Source organism: Aethalodelphis obliquidens, unplaced genomic scaffold (genome assembly GCF_003676395.1).
Source record: "Aethalodelphis obliquidens isolate GAN/ISIS:26980383/991018 unplaced genomic scaffold, ASM367639v1 scaffold46, whole genome shotgun sequence".
In the NCBI taxonomy this organism is placed as follows: domain Eukaryota; kingdom Metazoa; phylum Chordata; class Mammalia; order Artiodactyla; family Delphinidae; genus Aethalodelphis; species Aethalodelphis obliquidens.
The window spans coordinates 6,433,273-6,454,375 of NW_020837990.1; the positions used below are offsets into that span (position 1 = coordinate 6,433,273).

At 48.4% G+C, this 21,103-nt stretch overlaps 1 protein-coding gene across 3 annotated transcripts in view; it reads left to right on the forward strand.

The window, feature by feature from the left end:
- TMPRSS13 (transmembrane serine protease 13) overlaps positions 1-5,218 on the forward strand; it is a 29,187-nt gene extending 23,969 nt beyond the window's left edge. For all 3 annotated transcript variants that reach the window (XM_027082202.1, XM_027082201.1, XM_027082204.1), the window contains 4 exons: positions 2,073-2,171; positions 3,367-3,509; positions 3,664-3,816; positions 4,508-5,218. In XM_027082202.1, coding sequence (XP_026938003.1) covers positions 2,073-2,171; positions 3,367-3,509; positions 3,664-3,816; positions 4,508-4,525 — 413 coding nt within the window. In that variant the 3' untranslated portion in view covers positions 4,526-5,218. The remainder of the gene's footprint in view (positions 1-2,072; positions 2,172-3,366; positions 3,510-3,663; positions 3,817-4,507) is intronic.
- Positions 5,219-21,103: the final 15,885 nt, after the last annotated feature.

The window sequence follows — 21,103 nt, forward strand, 5'->3', positions numbered from 1 at the left end:
ATTACTTCATCCACCCATTTGTTCACGCGTCAAACACTGTGTGTCTCCCACATAGCGGCTCTGCAATTTCACCGCAAAGAGAACAAAACGGATGACACACACAAACAGCCACTTAGAAGCTAGTGATGTGATGTCGGGGGCACCCCGGGGAGCCGTGGTGGCACAGATTCGGGCACCTAATCCGTCTTGGCAGGCTACAGGGGCTTCTGGAAGCCTTGGAGGGCTCTCTGCTTAGTCCAGCCTTTCTGGTGCTCTGGGTCTGTGAGCGGGCCTTTGCCGGCACGTGAATTACGGAGGCGGTATTGGTCCTGAGTCGCAGAGGTTAGCTCATCACAGCGGTGTGCGGAGGAGAACCCCAACCCCAACGCAGGACTGGGCTGGGTGGATCTGGCCCCCAGCGGATCCCAGCAGAAGCCAAGCCCACCACCCGCCACGGGCGAGCCCTCTCAGCCTTTCTCCTGCCCCTCCTAGCCTCGTCTGTGGAGCCTGGAGCGGTGAGATGGGGGTGCCGTGCTGCCCCTCGCGCACACATAAAAGCGGGCAGGCAGTCTGAAGGATCAGAACAGGCCTTCCCAGCCTTGTAAAACCCAGACTTCATTTGACTAACCGTCCAGATCTTACCTGCCATCACCCCCAACCCCCTGAATATTATTTGGAATTCCAAATAGAATTAATTTGTAAAACTAAATTAAAGCTATTATAGCACTACCTATGCTTTTCAGACTGCAGCAGTCCCTCTCTAGACTCTGATAGCCGCTCCTACCCCCTCCCACTCTTCTGGGAAGGAGGAATATCTCTAGGCTGAGACACTCACAGCTTAGATTTATGTAGTCCTGTGGTCAGACCATGTGCGCTGATTTTTGGTTTAGAGATCAGGGCAGAGTTTCTTAAACTGTCTGGTAGGCTGAGCGCTTCGAAGTCACAGTACTAGCTGAGGAAACTGTGGAGGCTCACTGATAAATTTAATTACCCCATAAAAAGAGTAGAATATATAATAGTGTTACATGTTTTTAAGACTGCATGTCTCTAAAATAGACACACTATTTTAAGAAGTCAAGTTTTGTGTTTTTGCTTAATAATTGATGGCATCCCTTCATTTATTTTTTGTTTGTTTACTCTCTAGCAGAGAAATGTGTTCGACTCCCAATTTACAGGAGAAAAATTTTACATTCATTCTCCCTCCCTCTGTCTTTCTCCTCCCTCCCCCCTCCCTCCCCCCCTCCCTCCCCCCTCCCCTCCCCCCCCCCCTCCCCCTCCCTCCCCCCTCCCCTTCCTCCCCTCCCTCCCTCCCTTCCTTCCTTCCTTCTTTCCTTCCTTCCTTCCTATGAGCACTTTCTATGTGTCAGGCACTATTTTAGGCACGGGAAGCTGCAGTGAGCATAACAATCATGAACACTGCAAACATTCTATCAACTCTTTTCTTCTTGCAAATTGGTCGATGCTCTAGTCCACATGGGAACACTGGTCCTCAGAGGGAGCTTATGAACTGATGCACAACCGCACCTTCTATATGATTCTGAGTGTGGGAGCAAGGGAGCAGCAGTTTTGTGGTCTGTGCCTCTAGGGATGTGCTCTCCCCACTTGGAGAGGTTGTCTCACCCTGGAGAGAGAGGCTCAGGCGCTGGCCAAACAGGGGTGCTCTCCCCAGACCAGGCAGGACACACCCTGAGACGTCATGGCAGTAATACCTGGGATTTAGCCTGCACTGCTCCTTGCTCTGAGGGACAGGCGTGGAAGAGGCTCAGCCGGGACAGCCACTCTTGAAGAGAGAGACCCTCAGACACCCAGTACCAGCTTGGCACAGGGGAGCTTCCAAGACATATGCATTTGCCCACATGTCACCCACCGAAAAATCAGAATGTCTGGGGGACTCTGACGACACCCTGAAGGCTGAAGGGTCAAGATAAAGTGATTGAGTTTCTTGCCTGGTCCGTTCAAGGCCCTGAAAGATTCAGAAGCACTCTGGGGGGAAGGAGGAGGTCCTGGGACACTGGTACTCCTGTCCCTCCACACACCCCCCACCAAAACCTCCAGCCTTGTCCCTTCACTGATGTCTTGAGGTCTTGTCACAGCACATGTGCAACCTGCCTGCCTCCCCATGCACGGACAGACCTTCAGCCTCAACGAGACCTGCTGGGTCACAGGCTTCGGCAAGACCAAGGAGACAGATGGTGAGAGGCAGATGCTAGAGTGTGTGTGTGTGTGTGTGTGTGTGTACATATGTGTCTGTGTAGAGTGTGTGGGGGTGATATGTCAGGGTATAGAGATGAGGGTCTACCTAGAGGAGGGTTTGGATATATAGAGTCATGGGCCTTGGTGTGAATGTGTGTGTATATACACCTGCGTATACATCAGGGCAGTTGCCGTGACAATGCCCCAGCCAACAACACAAGGAGAACCCCTGTCTTTGAAAGACCTGGGTTCATTGCTCATTGAACCGAGGGAGAACTCACACCAGGGAGAACCGTGGGGCGTCTCAACAAGAGGGTGTCAGAAAGGACTTACAGGATTCGGGTGCTTTGAAGGGGGTTCAAAGAAGTGAAGTATTTCTCTAGATTGGTTGCCTGTAGGAAGCAGGGATAATCCTGTGAGTGGATATCTTAAAATCTCATTTAGAAAGAGTTAATAGACTGCGTCTAAAGCTGTAGTTGGTGAAGCAGCAGGAGCTGCTCCTCCTGGCTGGGACAGGGGGCTGTTTGGTCCTTTCGTGGATTGACCTACTTTGTGTTTTGTCTGTGCTGAAACAAGGCTAGGAAGGGTTTGGTTTTCCCTCACTTCATCGTGATCACAGGTGGCCGTGTCTGGTGTCCGGTCTGTAAGGTCATGTATACTGGGCAGGAAGGCACAGCAGTCAGCTGGCCTCGCCGTGAGCATCGCAAGCTCGTGGCCGCCGCAGGTGTCGGGCCTGCTCGTGGGATGGAGCGGGGACTGGCCAGGAGCAGCCTCGTTTTGATCTTGGCCCTGTGACTGACTCGCTGGGTGGCCGTGGGCAAGTCCTCCCTCAGCCCTAAATTTCTCCTTCTGTAAATGGATTCATCACACCTGCTCTCCTCAGAGCACGTGGTTACGAGAAACAAATGATCTATTTGACGTTGCTTTGGACACAGAAAGGCACTGTGCAGCATGTGAGGCAGCCTGAAAGGCCTGTGAGTGTGTCTGGGTACGTGTGTCTCTGTTACGTGTAGTGAGCTGTGTCTGGTGTGAGGGTGTATGTGCCCATACATCCTGGGTGGCCTACCATGGGAATGGTGCCCTCCACGCCCAGGAGGCTGCCAGTCTGGGGTGTGGGGTGGGCAGCTGGAAGGCCACAAAGCCGCCCGGAGTCTCACTCCCTTCCCTTCTTCTCTCTCCTCCACTGCACTGAAGAGAGGACATCCCCATTCCTCCGAGAGGTGCAGGTCAACCTCATCGACTTCAAGAGGTGTAACAACTACTTGGTCTACAACAGCAACCTCACCCCGAGGATGATGTGTGCGGGGGACCTGCGGGGAGGGAGAGATTCCTGCCAGGTGAGGCTGCTCCCACGTGAGGCTCAGGCCCTGGGACCCGAAGGGAAGGGAGGAAGGCTGAGGTTTTGGGGTCGGAGGGAGAGTCAGGTGCCCACCGTTTCCTGCCCAAGGACTGCCTCTCTCACCCTGCTGATGCGCGTGCACTCCCCTGTAGGGAGACAGTGGGGGGCCCCTGGTCTGCGAGCAGAACCACCGCTGGTACCTGGCAGGAGTCACCAGCTGGGGCATTGGCTGCGGCCAGAGAAACAAACCCGGCGTGTACACCAAAGTGACGGAAGTCCTGCACTGGATATACAGCAAGATGGAGGTGAGAGCCCTGCGGGGTACCCCGCAGGTGGGGACTCCCAAAGGTGGGGTGCCTGGAAGAGGGCCTAGCCTTTCCCCAGGGTCTCGGCGAGGTCCCCTTGCCCCCTCGCCTTTGGGGGTGTTCAGAATGTGGAAATGACCAGGACAGGACAGGAGTCAAATGTTGGGCCGACCCCAGCTGCCTGTGCTTCTTCTGCCCCTTTGCCTCCTGCAAACCAGAGCTCAGAGGGTTGGAAGGTGGTGGGTCTAGGCTGGGTACTGGCCCCAGCCTCTGCCCAGTGATGGCCGCGTCGTGAGCCCACATACTGACAGGAGGAGGCCTCCCCTTATTGGCAGGAGGTGGGTCTCCCGGGAAACTGGGCATCAGGAAACGGAGGTCTACCCCCCACCTCTGTGGACCCGGTCCAGCTCCTACCTTCCCTGGGCCTGCATCCTAGCTGTAGGGCAGGGATGCTGTGCCAGCCCTTCCCTTCTCTGCCCAGGCAGTAGGGCTCAGGTGAGAATGGGAAGGCTTCTCTGGAAGTCCAGTGGGGCAGGTCCTGTTCCCATCTTTTCCTCTGGGCTGCCCCTCTTCTCTGAGGGGCAGTGCCCGATGACAGCTGGGCTGAATTTTAGGCTCTGAGCCCCCACCTTCAGCCTTCTGTGTTCCAAGCACACCCTGCCCACCCTCACCCTGTTCTCCCTCTCCTCAGAGTGAGACGCGCTTCTAGAAAGCCTGAGTCCGGCTCCACCGCACGGCGCTGGCTGCTGTAAAGACTCTGGCCAATGTGACCGGGCCATAGGCACCATCATCTGGGCTAAAGGCCACCAGACACCATTGTTACTGCCACCTCCACTGTCTGCTGCCTCTGTGAATACACATGTGTGTGTGCGTGGGCACATGTATGTATCACTGCTTTCCCAAGGTCTTCAGAAACCAGGAGCGCTGTCAGCTCTTCTCAAACGCCAGGCTGGAAATCACCTGAAGAGAACTGTTTGGACACCATGGAGGTTCCCACAGGGGTGACCATAATGGATGCAGGAGGTGGAGCCCAGGGAAGGGCCTGGAAGGTCACATCAGGAATTCTTGCTTCTCTGACCCTAACTTGGAGACTAGTCCAGAATGGGCTGCCCCCCCGCCTCCAGTGGCCCAGCCATCACTGCTGTCAGGGGCCAGTAATATGCTTCATGGAGTACTGGGACCATCCCTAGTGGGAAGATATTCCCACTGACCTTCTGCGTGGCCTCTCCCCTCTCAGCCCTCCCGCTGGGGCCGTGTCGTGGCTCTCCCCGCGGACAACTCAGGACAGGGCTTGCTGTCCTCGTTTGGTCACAGGCTGTTGGAGGCAAATTTCATTTCATTTTATTTTTATATTCAAGAAATAGAAGTAGATGTATTTTTAAAAATTCTCCACAAATCCCAGGAGCAAAAGAATCTAAAAGAAAAAAGAGTGGATATGTGTACATGTGTAACTGAATTACTTTGCTGTACACCTGAAACTAACACAACATTGTAAATCAACGATCCTCCAATAAACATTAAAAAAAAAAATTCCAGGAGCCAAGAGAGCTAACGTCAATCACCTCAGGAACTCAGAGGGACTCCCGGCAGCTGTGCCCCTCTGCAGTCCCACAGAAGGCTCCTGCCCTCAGGGGGGCCTTTGAGATACTCAGGGAAGCAAATCCTCACTTGGACTGGCGGACAAATCCGTCACAAAGAGAACCACAACTGTTGCTGCACCCAAGGGCTGCAGGAGCGTGAAGGAACCGATGCTGCTTCTCTGTTGGCCCCGGAGCCTGGGAAAATCCAGCTGGATGGGCATCCCTGGTACCCAGGGCTGTCCTGGGACTTTGGAATTTCTTCTCAGCTTTCTCCATTTCAGCTTCTCATAGACACAGTGTTGCCATGAAAACTGCCTTGGAGAGAAAGCTGGCTCTGTCCCCAGGCCCTCCAAGCAGCTTTTCTGAAGGATCCGAGTTGCCCCTCCTGCAGGGCATCAGTGCGTCTAGTCCCTGCACCAGCTGAAGTCCTGGACCTTACCCATCCTTTTCTCTGGGGCACCCGATCCTCCCGCAATCCCATTCTCCTGCCATCTTTGGGCCTGTCTGGTAGTGCTATGACTCCCATCGGCAGGGTCCGAGCAGATCAGCCCAGCCCAGCCCAGGCAGGCGGCTGCCCGGGGGAGACACTGTTCTGGAAGAGCAGTTGGAATTGGCTAGCGTTCACTGGGCGGGGTCTGAGGGGATTGGTGACATGTTATCACAGCTGGGGCTTTTTGGGGGACGGCAACATTCACATCCACAGCACCCCTAGCAGTGGTCTTCAGCAATAAATGTTGTGTGACCTGAAAAATGTGTCGCTGGATGTTTTCACGGTACCCTAGGTAGAAAACTGAGATTGTCCACCCAGGTGCCCAGACACCCTCAGTTTTTGTTCTTAGTTTTGGTTCTTCAGTTTGGGGTTCTGCTCATTTAATCATACATTCATTTATTTATTCATTCACCCACCGTATGGGTGCCTGCTCTGTACCGGGAACTTGCGCCAGGCCCAGGTGGTACAAAAGTCACAATGGTCCTCAGGAAGTCATGGTCGTGACCCAGTGTGATAGAAGCTGTGATTCGGTGTGGACACCGTGCTTGGAACACAGCCAGGAGCTGCACCTAGAGAGGTCAGGGAAGGCTTCACAGATGAGGTGAGATTTGAAATGAGTCTTAATAGAGTAGGCGAGTCTTCACCAAGCAGCTGGGGTGGGGCAAGAGCAGGCCAGTGCCTGTTCTGTTTCCCTCCTTCCTCTTTCTCTGCCTCTGCCTTTGCCAGCTCAGCAAAAGGCATGTTTACAAAGAAGCCCCGGTGCTCACTCAACTGTTTCCAGGAGAATTGGGTGGGCGGTCCCACTGGCCTCTTCTGAAAGCTCTAGCCCTTCTTGCTCTGCACTTACTTTTCCGCCGTTTAATATCAATATATTGACCTCACCCATTATGATCCACGATGAATTCCCAGCACCCTCAACACACACGCATGCCTCTAGCCATGAGCACAGACTTCTCCAGACCTGCCCCCGTGGGCCTGGCCTTTGGACACCCCAAGATTGTTTAATCTCCTCTGTCAATGCCAGGGGAAATCCTTCCTCCAATTATTTTCTCGCTCCATCTGCACGACAAAGCATGGGGAGGGGGGCAGGTGCCAGGCTTACTATATTTAGCAGTAGGGGTAACACAACTGCTGTCACAGATCCCCAAATTTCCCACAATCTCAGTGGCTTGACCCGATCCAAGTTTATTTCTCGTCTACCTAACAGTCCAGTGAGGGTGTCTGGCCAATGGGAGGCTTTCTTCCACATGATTTTTCAGGGGTTCAGATTCTTTCAGCCTAGTGGCTTTGTCATCTGCTTCCAGCCGGTGGACAGAGGAAAGAAAAGATGAAGAAAGCATTTCCACTTCTTAAATGCTCTGGCTCCGAAGTGACACACGTCATTTTCACTCATATTTTATGGGTGTCAACATATCACACGGTACCACCTAGATCAAGTGGGAAAGACACTAAGAAAGTCAGTCCCTGGGCAGTTCCCATGCAAGAGTAAACACCTGTTTTGGAAGATAACCAGCCATCTCTGCCCCCCAGAGGAAGCTGGTCATATCCCAGAAGCCAGGCCTTGGGGCTGAGAGTTAGGGCTTAGGGCATTTCTGTTCGTTTTTACTTGGGAACCAGACCCTTTCTCTCCTCTCTTGGCTTCCTAGGGCAGAAATTGATTTGCTGGGGGTGCAGAGGTGTGTGTGTCAGGGAGAGGTAAGAGAAAAAGCAGTATCTAGATGGGAAGAGAAAAATATTCCTTAGGCCCAGGACATCTATAGAGGCTATAAAAATCATGGAGGGTGGGTGATGGGATTTCCCACATTGATCCAGAATCCAGGGAGATGGGCGTGTGTACTGAGGGGAGGTGTTGCTGGCGACACTGTCCTATGGTCCCTGGGTCCCAGGCATCTCCAGGTTCCAGTCAAGCTCTCTGGCTTTGTGAGCTCTGTTGACAGCTGAATTTCCCTGGGGAGAGGGGGAGGGTCAAGTGAGCGCATTGGGGGTGGGACAGGTGATGACGGCTCTTTGGAGAAGGAGCCAGTTACAGCCTTGCTGCCCATCCAGCTGCCTCTGGGGTTTGGTTAGATTCCCAAGACCTATTGTTTTCCATAATTGCTTAGCCGATGTCCTGATGCAATTGGGAGGACATTGAGAGATGCACATGGAGAGAGCTCCTCGTAATGATAACGATGAGGATGATGACAGTAATAGCTAGCCTTTGCTGAACGTTGCTACGTGCCAGATGCTGTGCTGACCACCTGATGTGTATTATCTTCTGTGAGCATGAAGTAGGCATTGTTATTATCTCTATTTTACAGATGAGGAAACAAGGCCAAGAGAACTGGAATAAGCTTCCCCCAAGCTAACAACTACTAAGTGACAGGGCTGGACTTTGAATCCAGGCTGTCTGATTTTAAAAGCTGCTCTAGAAGCAGGTGGAGGCTTCCTAGCTGCCGCCTCGTGGGGTCTGCCATCTGGCTCTGTAGATCTTTCTGTTCTCCACCAGGCCTGTGCTGTAGGAGGGGCAAGGTGGCACAACTCCCAGAGGAGGATGGGCATATCCCTCAGAGTGTCACACGACCAGAGCCTTAGACCATGCAGCTTCTAGAACCTGGGACAAATGCATCGTGGATGGGACGAGGCCCCCTGGCACCTTCCCCACCACCCCCAAGTGGGTGGTTTCTGGGAGACCCTCCCATGCCATGCCCCACTATGGCCCCAGGACACCTCCATGTCTCCTCCATGTGGGTGGGTGACTCTGAGAGGTACGTGCCACTCATTCCCTACCTCCTCTGCACTGGCCCAGGCTTCCTGTTCCTTGGAAACTGCCACCGAGCCCAGGGAGAAAGCCCCATGCTGGTCTTGTAATGGGCCTACCCAGGGAACACAGAGTGCTGTGCTCGGGCGATAAGCAGCTGGGATGCTCCAGGCAGGAGCCTTTATTAGATGAGTCCTTTGAGAAGGGAGGAGCATGGCTTGGTCTTTGGTCCTTCAAGCTCAGTTCTTGCCAGCGGAACCTGTGGATATAACAAGCTGTCTCCTCTGTCCAAGTCCCAGGTCCCAGAATTTCTTCACTTTTCATACAAGGAGGGAGCTGGGAGCCTTCTTTGAATAATTCCTCCTAATCACACTATGTTGTAGTGGAGAGAGTCCTGGAGCTGGAATCAAAGCAACGTGGAGGTACAAATTCCAGCTCCGCCGCTTGTTTGGCTCTGTGGCAAGCTGATCTGCTCCCTCATACATGAGATGGGTGTATCTAGGCCACACGTTGTTGCAGGATTAAGTGGGAGGATGCGTGTAAACACACAGGGCAAAGTGACTGGCATATTAGGACCTCTCAACAAATGTTGAGTTTGCAACAAAAGGGCCAGATCCTTCACCTGCGTATCACTTCACCCAATAAGTGAGATAGGCGAGGGAAATTTGGAAACATCTCCAGGGCTTAGGAAATTTGCCATTTCTCTCCATAAACTTTCCTCTCAGTCTCATAGCAATGGCTGATCTTCCATGGAGATGACACTACCATCTGGGGTAGATGGCCGTCCCCTACGGGTGGCTTCTCTAAGTCACGGAGATGCACTGAATTGAGCTCACTCTTCTCTCTCATCACTGATGGGACCAGGATGGATTCCTGTCACTGGCCCTGCTCTGGTGGCATCTGACTGCTCAGCCAAAGGAGCTGACAGTTCAGGGCTGTGAGGGGACACACAGCCTTGTTCCCCACGGACTCCTCCATCCACGGCCATCTGGCTCCTGCCCCATCATGTCAGTGAACTGTCATGTTGCCAAATCTGATGGAACATTTTTAGTCCTCATCTCACTGGAACTGCAACATTTAACTCTTGAGTACTTCCCACTTTGTGAAATTGCCACGGCTTCTGTGGCACCAAGCTCTCCCAGTTCCCCTCCTGACCCTCTGGCTGTTCCTTCTGTCTTCCACAAGCTCTGTAAATGGTGTCCCCAGGACACCAGCCTCAGCTCTCTTCTCAGGGTAAATGTTCACCCTGGGTCATCTCATCTATCCCTGGGTTTTCCAGCTAACATCGGTAGAGCCAGTAGGAATTTGTTCCATGTCATTAAAGTGTAAGAAATGTCATCTTTGTCTTTACAAGTAGATTAAAATCTGACTTTGAACTGCTGCAGCCTGGCTGGAAAACATCTCTCATCATGGTCTGCCCCAGGAAGCTCAGCCCCAGGAGAGCCTGTCCACTGCTCTTCAGGCAGGGTGCTCAGTCCGCAGCCATCACAAGCACCCTCAGGGGGTTTACAGGTCAAGGGAGTAGCTCACAAACTCTCTGCTCTCTGTACCCCTAGTCTCAGGAACCCCACTCTCCCTGGGTCAGGCCCAGGCTGCTCCCCTCTCTTCAACCCCCAAAGCCCTTCTGCTTGCAGACAACTCAGGCCTGTCTCTTATGAACACTGTACAAAGGCCAAGAAATTCTCTCTAGGATCAAAGCCATTCTTTCCTGATGAGATCATGGCAGAAATCAAGATAAGCATAGATTTCAATGATCGTGTACAGATTTTCATGTGAACCTCAGTTTTCACTCCTCTAGGACAAATTACTGTAGGTGAGATTATGGTTACCATATGTTTAACTCTATAAGAAACTGTCAGGCTGTTTTCAGAGGGGCTGTACCATTTTGCATTCCCACCTGCAATATGAGAGTTCCAGTTGCTCCGTATCTTCACCAGTTCTTGGTATTGCCAGATTTTTTATTGTAGCCCCTCTAATAGATGTGTAGTGGTGTCTCATTGTGGTTTTAACTTGCATGTCTCTAATGGCTAATGCTGTTGAGCATCTTTTTATGGGTTATTTGCCATCTATCTAGCCTCTTGAGTGAAATGTCTGTTCATATTTTTTGTCCGTTTGTTGGGTTGTTTCTTATTGTTGAGTTTTGAGAGTTCTTTATATATTCCAGATACCAGTCTTTGTTGAATATGTGATTTGTAAATATATTCTCCCCATGTGGCCCGTCTTTTTGTTCTCTTAATTGTGTCCTTACAGAGCAAAAGTTTTTAATTTGGTGAATTCCAATTTATCGATTTTTTTTTTCTTTTTGGATTATTCTAAGAACTCTTTGCCAAATCCAAGCTCTAGAAGAATTTTTCTGATATTTTCTCTTAAGAATTTTATTGTTTTATGTTTTACACTTGAACCTAAGATCCATTTGGAGTTACTTTTTGGATACCACTGAGTTATAGATTGAGGTTCATTTTTTGTTTGTTTCTTTGTTTGCAAATGTACGGCCAGTTGTTCTAGCACCATTTGTTGGAAAGTCTGTACTTTTCCCATCCAAATGCCTTTGCATTTTGTCAAAAATCAATTGAGCATATTTGTACAGGTATATTTCTAGACTTTTTATTCTGTTCCATTGATCTACATGTTTATCCTTCACCAATGCCACCCTGTCTAAATTACTGTAGCTTTATAGTATGTCTTAAAGTTGGGTAGGGTGAATCCTCCAATTCTGTTCTTTTTCAACATTATTTTGGTTATTCTAGCTCTTTACATTTCCATATAGGTTTTAGAACCGGTTTTAGAACTATTGAGGTTCTTATTAAGGTTCTTATAAATATTGAGGTTTTAGAACTATTGAGTCTTCCAAACCATGAACACGATATGTCTCTCCATTTATTTAGATTTTACTTGATTTCCTTCATCTAGGTTTTGTAGTTTTTAGCATACAGATCCTGTTCCTATTTCATTATATTTGTAGCTGAGTACTTAATGTTAACAAAAATAATGTTTTTATTGAAATAATACTTTTTAAACAGAAAAGGGAGAAGAGTGGCATTGTTTTACATTTTTGCAACTGTCTTTAATGTCTGGCTGAATGAAATAGCTGGATTCTCATTTTTGTTTCAGTGTTCAATCTGTTGTGATATGTTGTTTTGGTTGAAATATATGAAGAAAATTCAATATCACACAGATATAGAGTTGGAAAGTAGAAACATAGTTTATTAGCCTTTTCGGGTAATTGTGGATACTTTTTTTTTGATACTTACTATACTCAAACTTGACAAGTGGCAGTTTCGTAAAGGTCAGATGCAATGTGGAATCTAAAACCTGTCAATGAACTTTTTTACTCAGTTACATTAAAATCTCTTGGTCTGTGTTGCACTCCAAATGGGTCTTTTTACCCATGCCTAATATTGTAACATCATGCCTTCATCAATTGGAAAATATTGATTCTGAGTTATGAACATCTTCCACATGCTGACATACTTCATTATACAATATCAAAAATAATATGTGTTATTATTACCACTGATCTCGGGACTTCCCGGGTGGCACAGTGGTTAAGAATCTGCCTGCCAATGCAGGGGACACGGGTTCAAGCCCTGGTTGGTGAAGATCCCACATGCTGCGGAGCAACTAATCCCGCTAGCCACAACTACCGAGCCCGCGTGCCACAACTACTGAAGCCCGCACGCCTAGAGCCCGTGCACTGCAACAAAAGAAGCCACTGCAATGAGAAGCCTGAGCACCTCAAGGAAGAGCAGCCCCTGCTCGCCACAACTAGAGAAAGCCCGTGTGCAGCAATGAAGACCCAACGCAGCCAAAAATAAAAAAATAAATAAAAATATTACCGCTGATCTCTTAGAAAAGTATTTAAGGATTGGAAATCAGTCAAGCTCATGGGAAGGATGCAAATTTTCCAAAATTCTAATGTTCAAGTGAGAGTTTAAATTCTATCCCTAGCAACAAATATTGTCTGTTGTTTTCCTTGCTGCGACAAGCTCATTCTGTTCATTTTTGAGAAAATGATTGCCAACTATCAAGTCTGAACAGTCATTTGTATGTTAATCTGCATTCAAGGAAAAATGGTATTTCACGAAAAAAATGTGGCTAGTTCAGCTTGCAGCTCAAAAATATTGGGTTGGCCAAAAACTTCGTTTGGGTTTTTCTGTAAAAGCTGTTACAGAAAAACCCAAACAAACTTGTTGGCCAACACAATACAAGGCTTTTCCTCAAGAAAACCTTAGTACTTTGGGATGCAGCAGAAGTGGTTCGTGCATACTTCCCATTTTGTCACACTGAATGTTAAAAAGACATGTATTTAGGATTGAGATTAAATAAAATGAATACTTTTCAATAATTAATCATTTCTACCACTTCATCAAAGATGTTCTTAAGTGAAACTGGCAAGAGTGTGCTGGCAAAGAACACAGTGACTACACACACGGTTTGGTGCCATGGCCTTGATTCATGGTAAGGAGCCTGTAGTTTTGCGCACCACTGCTTTTGTACCATTGGTAAATGTCAACACAGTGAAAAATGCGAATGACATCATAGCATCATTATGAAAATAGTTTTGACCCTGCTGATCCCCTGAAAAATGTCTCAGGCACCTTAAGGGGTCCTCAGACCACACGTTGAGGACTGCTGTATTAGACCACACAGCAAGACAAAAACAGGGAAATCCGCAGGTATTGATTTTGGATACGCACTTTCTGGAAATTCTACTGGAACCATATCTTGATCTTACTTCGCTGCTCACTCTGAGGAAAAAGTGAACAACCTCTCCCGTGAAGGGGGCTGAGGCTAGTCAGGTTTATGTGGTGATGTTGGGTCTTGTTGGAGAAGAGGGATGTTAATTTAACTGCAGTTTAATGAAGAGCTCAGTGGGTGGGAGAAAGAAGAGTGATTGGGAATTTGCATTTTCTTAACTTCCTCGGCTTGATGCACCCCAGGTGTGTGTGCTAGAAACACTTCGATCATTCTGCCCAGGATTGGGGAAGCATGGCCAATAGCTTCAATATTGCAGATGAAGCCTGTGTGGGGTCTGCTTTGTGGTTGGGACTGGAGATTAGAACTCCATCAGCCTCTTCTCTGATAAGCCTTCTAATTGGACTAATAGATGCCCCAAATTCTGTTGAATTCAACAAATTATGACAAGCACTCACTAGTGCAAGGACTGCATTAAGTGCTGGGAGCAGGACTTGTGGTTGGAGTGGAGAACACATACCTATATCATGGTGTTCCTTCCCTGCCCCTTTCTACTCTGGTCTTTCTTTTTTAAAGCTTGATTGTTTCTGTAATTTTGCAATTAACTCTCACTACAGGAGCATCTGAAAAAAATCCAAACAATCCTGAAAACTATAAAAATAATATAAAGGGTACCATTTATTTGCCAGGCATAAACTCTCCGCATCATCACATATTTTACTATCTCATTTAATCTCTCAACAACTATTACAATAGTAGGTACTATTGCAAAGAAGAAAGTAAAAATCACTTTAAATCCCACCACCCAGAGGTAAATATTATTAGCCCTTGGGTAAAATCTTTCTAGACCTCTCTCTATGTATCCATAGAGAGAGGTCTACAATTTCATATGAATGGGATCATATTATACAGATTATTTTGTACCTTGATTTCGTTTCCCTCAACAATAAGAGATAAACACCTTCCCCAGGGGGACGGATATTATCATCTTTAATGGTTGTAGAATACTCCATTGTGTAGATGTATCGATTTACTTAATCTGTCAGTGGACGTTTAAGTAGAGTAGTTAGTTTCCAGATTTTGATATTATGAACGTTAACGCCATAGATTTCTCTGTGCATGCTTCATTCTGAAGCAATGATCTCCTAAGGGTAAATTCCTGTAAGTAGGGTTGTCTACCTATTTATCCAAAATGCTAAACTGTTTTTCAGAAGAGTTTAATTAACTTCTACACCTCCACAGTGTCTAAGTCTGTTACCCCATGCTTCAAAGAATGCTAAAGGCAGACATAAAAGTACACATGAACGTGTTCTTACATGAATACCTGTGTGTCTATGTGAGCTGTCCACATGCATGAGGGGTTCATTTATTCATTTAACAAACATTGCTGAGCATCTACTGTGAAGCAGGCACACAGCTAGGGGTGGAACTTTGAGAAACTCAACGTGATCACAGCTCTCACGGACTCAAACATACATTTTTTAAATATGTGAAGAAAAATTATACAAAGATATGACCAGGGCTTCCCTGGTGGTGCAGTGGTTGAGAGTCCACCTGCCGATGCAGGGGACATAGGTTCGTGCCCTGGTAAGGGAAGATCCCACATGCCACGGAGCGGCTGGGCTCGTGAGCCATGGCCACTGAGCCTGCGCGTCCGGAGCCTGTGCTCCGCAACGGGAGAGGCCACAACAGTGAGAGGCCCGTGTACAGCAAATAAATAAATAAATAATAAGATCCTAAAAAAAAAAAAAAAAGATATGACCAATGTTGATGAAAAATTAATCAATACTCAGTCTAAGAAAGAAATGGAAAATTTTATTTGCACCAATCTGGGGATTATAACCTGGGAGACAGTCTTTCAAAAAGCTCTGAGAACTGTCCCCCTTACCCCCCAACATTGCTATTAGACAAAGGGTTATATGTCAAAGGATTATACATCAAAGTAATATACTGACAGTTTACACAGTCCAGCAATGTGAGTAGTTGGTCATTTTGACCCCTTACAGGATTAAGGAAGGAATGTTATCTCCTAAGGAGTTACCTCGCTGGCACGAGGAGGAAATTTCTTTTCTTTTTTTCTTTTTGTGTTTAATAGGCATTGCTGTGTCATCTAAGGGGATCTAGTTAATGTATAATGCAGATGCACAATGCATACTAAAGAGGGGGCGGTAGTGGCTCAAATAGCAGAGACAATTTTATGTTAAATTTTTTTCCTTTCGTGACTTAAAATAATTTCATTTTATCACCACCTATAATTAGACTCTGCCCTGGTCTAGTGATGGTGGTGGGAGTGGTAGGGGAATCAGGGAAGGCTTCCTGGAGAAAGAGCTGTTAGAACTTAGATCTGAGGAGTTGGTAGGCATTAACTAGACAAAGAGTAGTGAAACCGAGTCCCCCTAAAACCGAGTTTTCATACTGAGTTTATGATTCATCTCTCTAGCCAAAATTTTATTCTTTTTTTGTCCCCTCTGACCTCAGTTCTATGCTAACTGAACACTAATCAGAGTCAGACTAAAATTACTGTTGTCAATAACACAGTTAGTATACTAAAATTGCCGTTGGTGTTACTGAACCAAAACCTGGGTCTGCTCGCCCACTGCACAGCAAAGCCAATCTACTGACACTGGGTTGTGGTGAAGGAGGGTACAGTGTTTATTGCAGGGCACCGAGCAAGGAGGATGACAGCTTATGCTCCAAAGACCTGAACTCCCTAATGGTTTTCAGGGAAGAGTTTTTAAAGGCAACATTTGGGGTGAGGGTTTGCAGCTCGTGGACTTTCTTCTGATTGCTGCTGGTGAGGTGAGGTAATAGGGTGGTATTCAAGGAATCTTAATCATCAACCTTCTGGTTCCAACCAGTCTGGGGTCTACATGCTTGTGGTCAGCATGCAGTCACCATCCTCCACCCATGTGGGGGCTTAGTTTCTGCAGAATAACTCAAAGACGTGTGTCAGATTGTTCCGTATATCCCTTGAGGAGGAACTAGGACTCTGCTCTATTGCTGAACTCTTGTTTAAGCTATCATTACTTTTCTTGCTAGACTGCTTCTCCTTTGTTTCTGCATTCCCTCACTTCCCTAATTAGGACATACTTCAGTCTATTCTTTGGAATTCAGGGAAGGCCTAGGAGACTAAAGCCTTTTTCTACAAACGAGAAACAGGAAACACGGAGGGACTTTTGAGGAGGGCGCCGCAGGATCCTGCTTCGTTTCATTGCCCATAATGTAAATATACTAAGATTGCTATTATAGACATCATCATTAACATACAAACTCAGGTTGCTTCTCCAAGGCAAGCTGAGCTAACAGACCCCCCAAACCATGGACCACCTGGCCAGAGAATTGTAAACCAGAGGCATTCTGACTCCCGAAACTATGATTACGAAATATCACAAGACGATGATTAATCTCAGTCTTTTTGTTCTCCTTTTTAAAAACCGCTAGCTCAAAGGTCAAGTGGAAGTGGATGTGAGGCTTGTCTCCCACTCCCTTGCTCAGTGCCGTGCAGTAAATCCTTACTTTGATGCAAACTCCCACTGTCAGAGTTCGGCTTTCTGCACCACAGACACACAAGCCTTTGCTCAGTTTCAGTAGGAGAAAGTGTGTTCCAGGCAGAGAAAGTTTTTGTCTCTTGTTCCAGCCTCAGTGAGAACCATCTTGCCAGGAGAATCTACTGCCACTTCCCTCTGTCGACTGAAAAAAAAAAAAAAAAGCACAACCTAAAAGTTGAGAATTATGTTTTATTCCGCAGACTTGCTGGGGACTTAAGCCCGGAAGACAGCAAGGAGCCAGGATATATAGGAGTTTTTGAAAAAAAAAAAAAACCCGGGCAGCTGGAACACCAAAAGATTATTGTTAATTAAAGAAAAAACAAACAACTAAAGTTAATGAATTTAGCACTTTTCTATGTATGGGAAGATGCAAAAGTCTGGCTTAATGAAATCATTCCTTTGATATGCACCTCCACTATCTAGGGCCGGTATCCTGTTCTTTTCCATCCTGAATCTCCTCCAGTGTACACCGTTGGGGGCGCTACAGTAGCTGATGGTGTGGTGGCAGGCAGCCTGTTTGTCTCCATCCTGAGTTCCCTCAGGGCGCACCGTCAAGGTAGCTGCAGTGGCTGATGGCTTGATGACTGCAACATCCTCTGTTTGCTGATTCAGCAGGCAGCGTTCTTGGTCCACACCTGACCACAGCCCACATGAGCGTTTCTGCTTTTCTGCTTCAATTTATTGCTCTCCTACCTCTCTTTCCTCCTGAGGCAGGAGGACCATGGCTTGAAGAATGCAGAGAAGACTGGAGATACTGAAGCCCAAAGACTGAGGGAGAGAGTGGGGCCAGAGGATGCTTAAGAGGTGGCAGGACCTGTGTCTGAACACGTATGTCTGTGTGTGTACATGCATTGCAGCACACGTGTGAGTATCTCAGTGCTGTTGGTAGAGGCATTATTAGTGGGCTGGTTCTCAAAGTGCGGTCCCCTGGGGGCGGAGCCCAGCACTCTGTTTTAACAAGCCCTTCTGGTGGTTGTGAGGCTCGAGTCTCGCTTACATTCGTGAACCCCTCCTAGAGGACCTGTTTGTCTGAACACACCTGTGTGCACCAGGCTTGGGATATCTGACTTGCAGGTGGAGATTTGCATGTAGGCCTCCTGGCAGCAGGAAGCTCACTCCATCTTTCTTGACTATGTCCTCTCAGAGCACTCCCGAGTCTAGGGCAGGTGCTCTGGGGCACTTAGCAGATACCAAATGATGACAATAATGACAGTAGCCAGATGTGTCTCCAGCCTATTTCTTACCAGTTTCTGGTTAGAGCAGCCACAAGGCACCCTTCTTTGATCACAGACAGAAGTCTAATCTCAACAACACAGAAAGCAGGAAGTTCACGATGGGAGATGGAGGGAGATGGCCTATTCAGAGGGAAAAAAACTTCCGAGCACTTCCCCTAAACAGGTTACTGGGACAAAGAAAGCAATTTCCTGCCTATCCCTGGCTAATGGCTTCTGGAATGCAGAGAGGGCAGGGGTGGGTGCCAGCGCCTCAGCCCAACACAGGGCAGGGGTCAGGGGTGGCTGGTGGCTATGAGAGGGTGTCCTTGTGTCACAAGATCATGCATAATGGGAGCCCTGGGGATTGGGGTCTTCTCGTGGGGAGAAGCGGCCAGGAGTGCAGAACCCCTGGAAGCTGTGAGCCGAGGTTGCATCCTCACCAAACAAACCCCAAACAAGCACTTGCTTTGCACCTGGATTTGGGTCCTGGCTCTGCCACTGATCAACTGAGCAACTTTGGGAAATTGCGTCATTCTTTTAGGCTCAGTTTCCTTGTCTGAGAAATGGGGACAAAAATAGGATCTGCATCACAGGGCTGTTGTGTGGATTAAATGAGGGTGAGGCAGGAGATAGATGGGCTCCAGGCTAGACATTTACAACTGGCCACCTGTTCACACTTCTTGGGGCTGGAAAAAGATGGGCTCCAGGCCGGACACTTATTACCAGCCTCCTGTTTATATTTCCTGAGGCAAGAGACAAGTGGGCTCCGGGCAACGTATTTATGACCAGCCTCCTGTCCTCACTTTGAGATCTGCACTTTGAGATCTGCACTTTGATATAAAAACAACAGGAATAGGGTAACTAGCCAGACATAGAACAATTTTATAGCAGGAACAGAGAGGGACTAAACCCTGTTTAAAAGATCAAGAGGTCACTTATTTCCCATCCTTGGGGCAAGGGAGACACGACACATGTGCAGAAAGGCTCCGTGGGGTCGAAAGGCAGGGGACGCCAGACCATAATTAGTCTTGCCATCCTCCGCAGACGCCCTTGCGCTGAAATCCACCCTGGCTGAGGGGTTCTTGCGCACCTAGGGGAGGGCCCTGAGAAAAATTAGCCATGGGGTCAAAGCAAGACGATTGGCCCGGAGAAGAACAAAGTCCCAGAAGACCGCCCCCTTATAAAGGCTCTAAACTTCCCAAAGGCATGACTCTAGCTACTCTCTCGATGAGTTCACCCATGCGTCTTCCCCCACATATTCTGCTTTTCTAATAAACGCTTTACTTTCATCTATACCTTCTGTCTCCTTGTCAGATTTTTCCTCTCAAGGCAGACAAGGACTGGGGATTTATACCCTAGACACTGGCCCCCATGGTCTAGCAGTCAGGATTCCTGGTTTCCACCCAGGCGACCAGGGTTCAATTCCCAGTCAGGGAACTAAGTTCTCTTCCAGCTGCTGCTTACCGCAAGCTGCCACTCCCTGCTGCGTGCACCCGAAAAGAAGAGGATGTATGTGAACTCATCAGTGCTGTGCCAGGCCTGTGGTAAATTGCTCAGAGGTGGCTGTTGGCATTTGTATCTCCTGCAGAATCCTCTCCCAACCAGAGAATGGTATTCAGTTCTCTTGGTCACTCCCCGAGCCAGCCTGATGAGTTAAATTGGATCAATCAGGGTCCCCCAGATACGGACAGGGTTAGCAGAACTTGGCACTTTCATCCTTCGCGGAGCACCCAGTTTCCTGCCGACGTGCAAAGGTCCACAGGTCAGAGCAGGGGGCGTGTCCCTCTGACCCTGCAGTCGCTGCTGTCTTGCATCTCTGCACCTGCTAGGACTTTTTGTCACAATGGTCTGCTACAGGGTGGAGTTCACAGGAAACTGGGAATCAGGAACACCTGGCACTCAAGGTTGTTGTGTGAGAAGGAGTGGGATGTGCCTAGTTCCCTGCCTGGCACACGGTAGGTCCGTGATAGGTGTCAGTTACAGTTCTCTGTTGGGGCGGGTCAAAGTGAGCTTGGATAGTACAGGAAAGTCAAGAAACAAATGTCTGTTGAGCCATTGTCATTGCCAGGCACTGTGGTAGGTATTTTACACGTGTTTTCCATCCCAATCCCCATAATAATCCCATGGAATAGAGACTATCAATAATATGTCTTCACAGGTGAGGAAATTGGTGCCCAGAGAAGTTAGGTAGCTTGCTTAAGACCAACAGCACTCGAGTCCAATCAGTGATTATCCACGTCTGTTCTACGACTGGCTCACCGCCTTCCAGAAGAACCTGTTCTCTGGCATGGCGTTGTGGATCTCTCCGATGAGCAGGAATTATTTACCAAGGAAGTGAATTTACCAACCTCGCTCATTTTGCCCACTCTGATCCCAAGGGAGTTCTTCCCTCTACGGGCCTTGACCTCTCCTACTACAAGCAAAATCCCTTCTCTCTTGTAAAATCTTGGGCCAAGGGCAGTCGGGAACATATAAATTGTGTGTTCCGTGCCTAGCAGTTCTTAGGAAAGAATGGGAAACTGAAAAGAAACTCAGCTGGGTGGTGTCTCTGAGGTCTCCCCTAATGATGAAGGGGGGGCTGGACTTTCAGGGGAGAGGGGGGCAGAGAATGGAATTCTGACACCAAATTCAGAAGCCCAGGGCCTCACTGAATTAGCTCCTGGGGCTCGCCCTCCCTCTCCCAGGACCTAGTCAGCTTTCTTATTAGCACAGCGAGGGGTTAGGTAGGGGCTCAGGAAGTCTGTGTCCAGGTCCTCCCACTTGGGCACCCGCCAGGCAGTCCTATCTCTCCTCCACTGGTGGAGGAACCAGACAAGAAAAACAGGCCCTAGATGGAAACTTACAAACCCCGGTGCCTTCCTGGCAGGGCTTCCAAATCTGCCAAGTAGATGGCCTGCACCTCCCTCACATCTTATTCCAACCTCTGAGCCTCAGCCTGCTCTCCCATCCCAACCCCCAACCCTCCTCCTTCAAAGCCCAACTCTTCCAGGAAGATGCCCCTGATTAGTCCCACCTCTTAT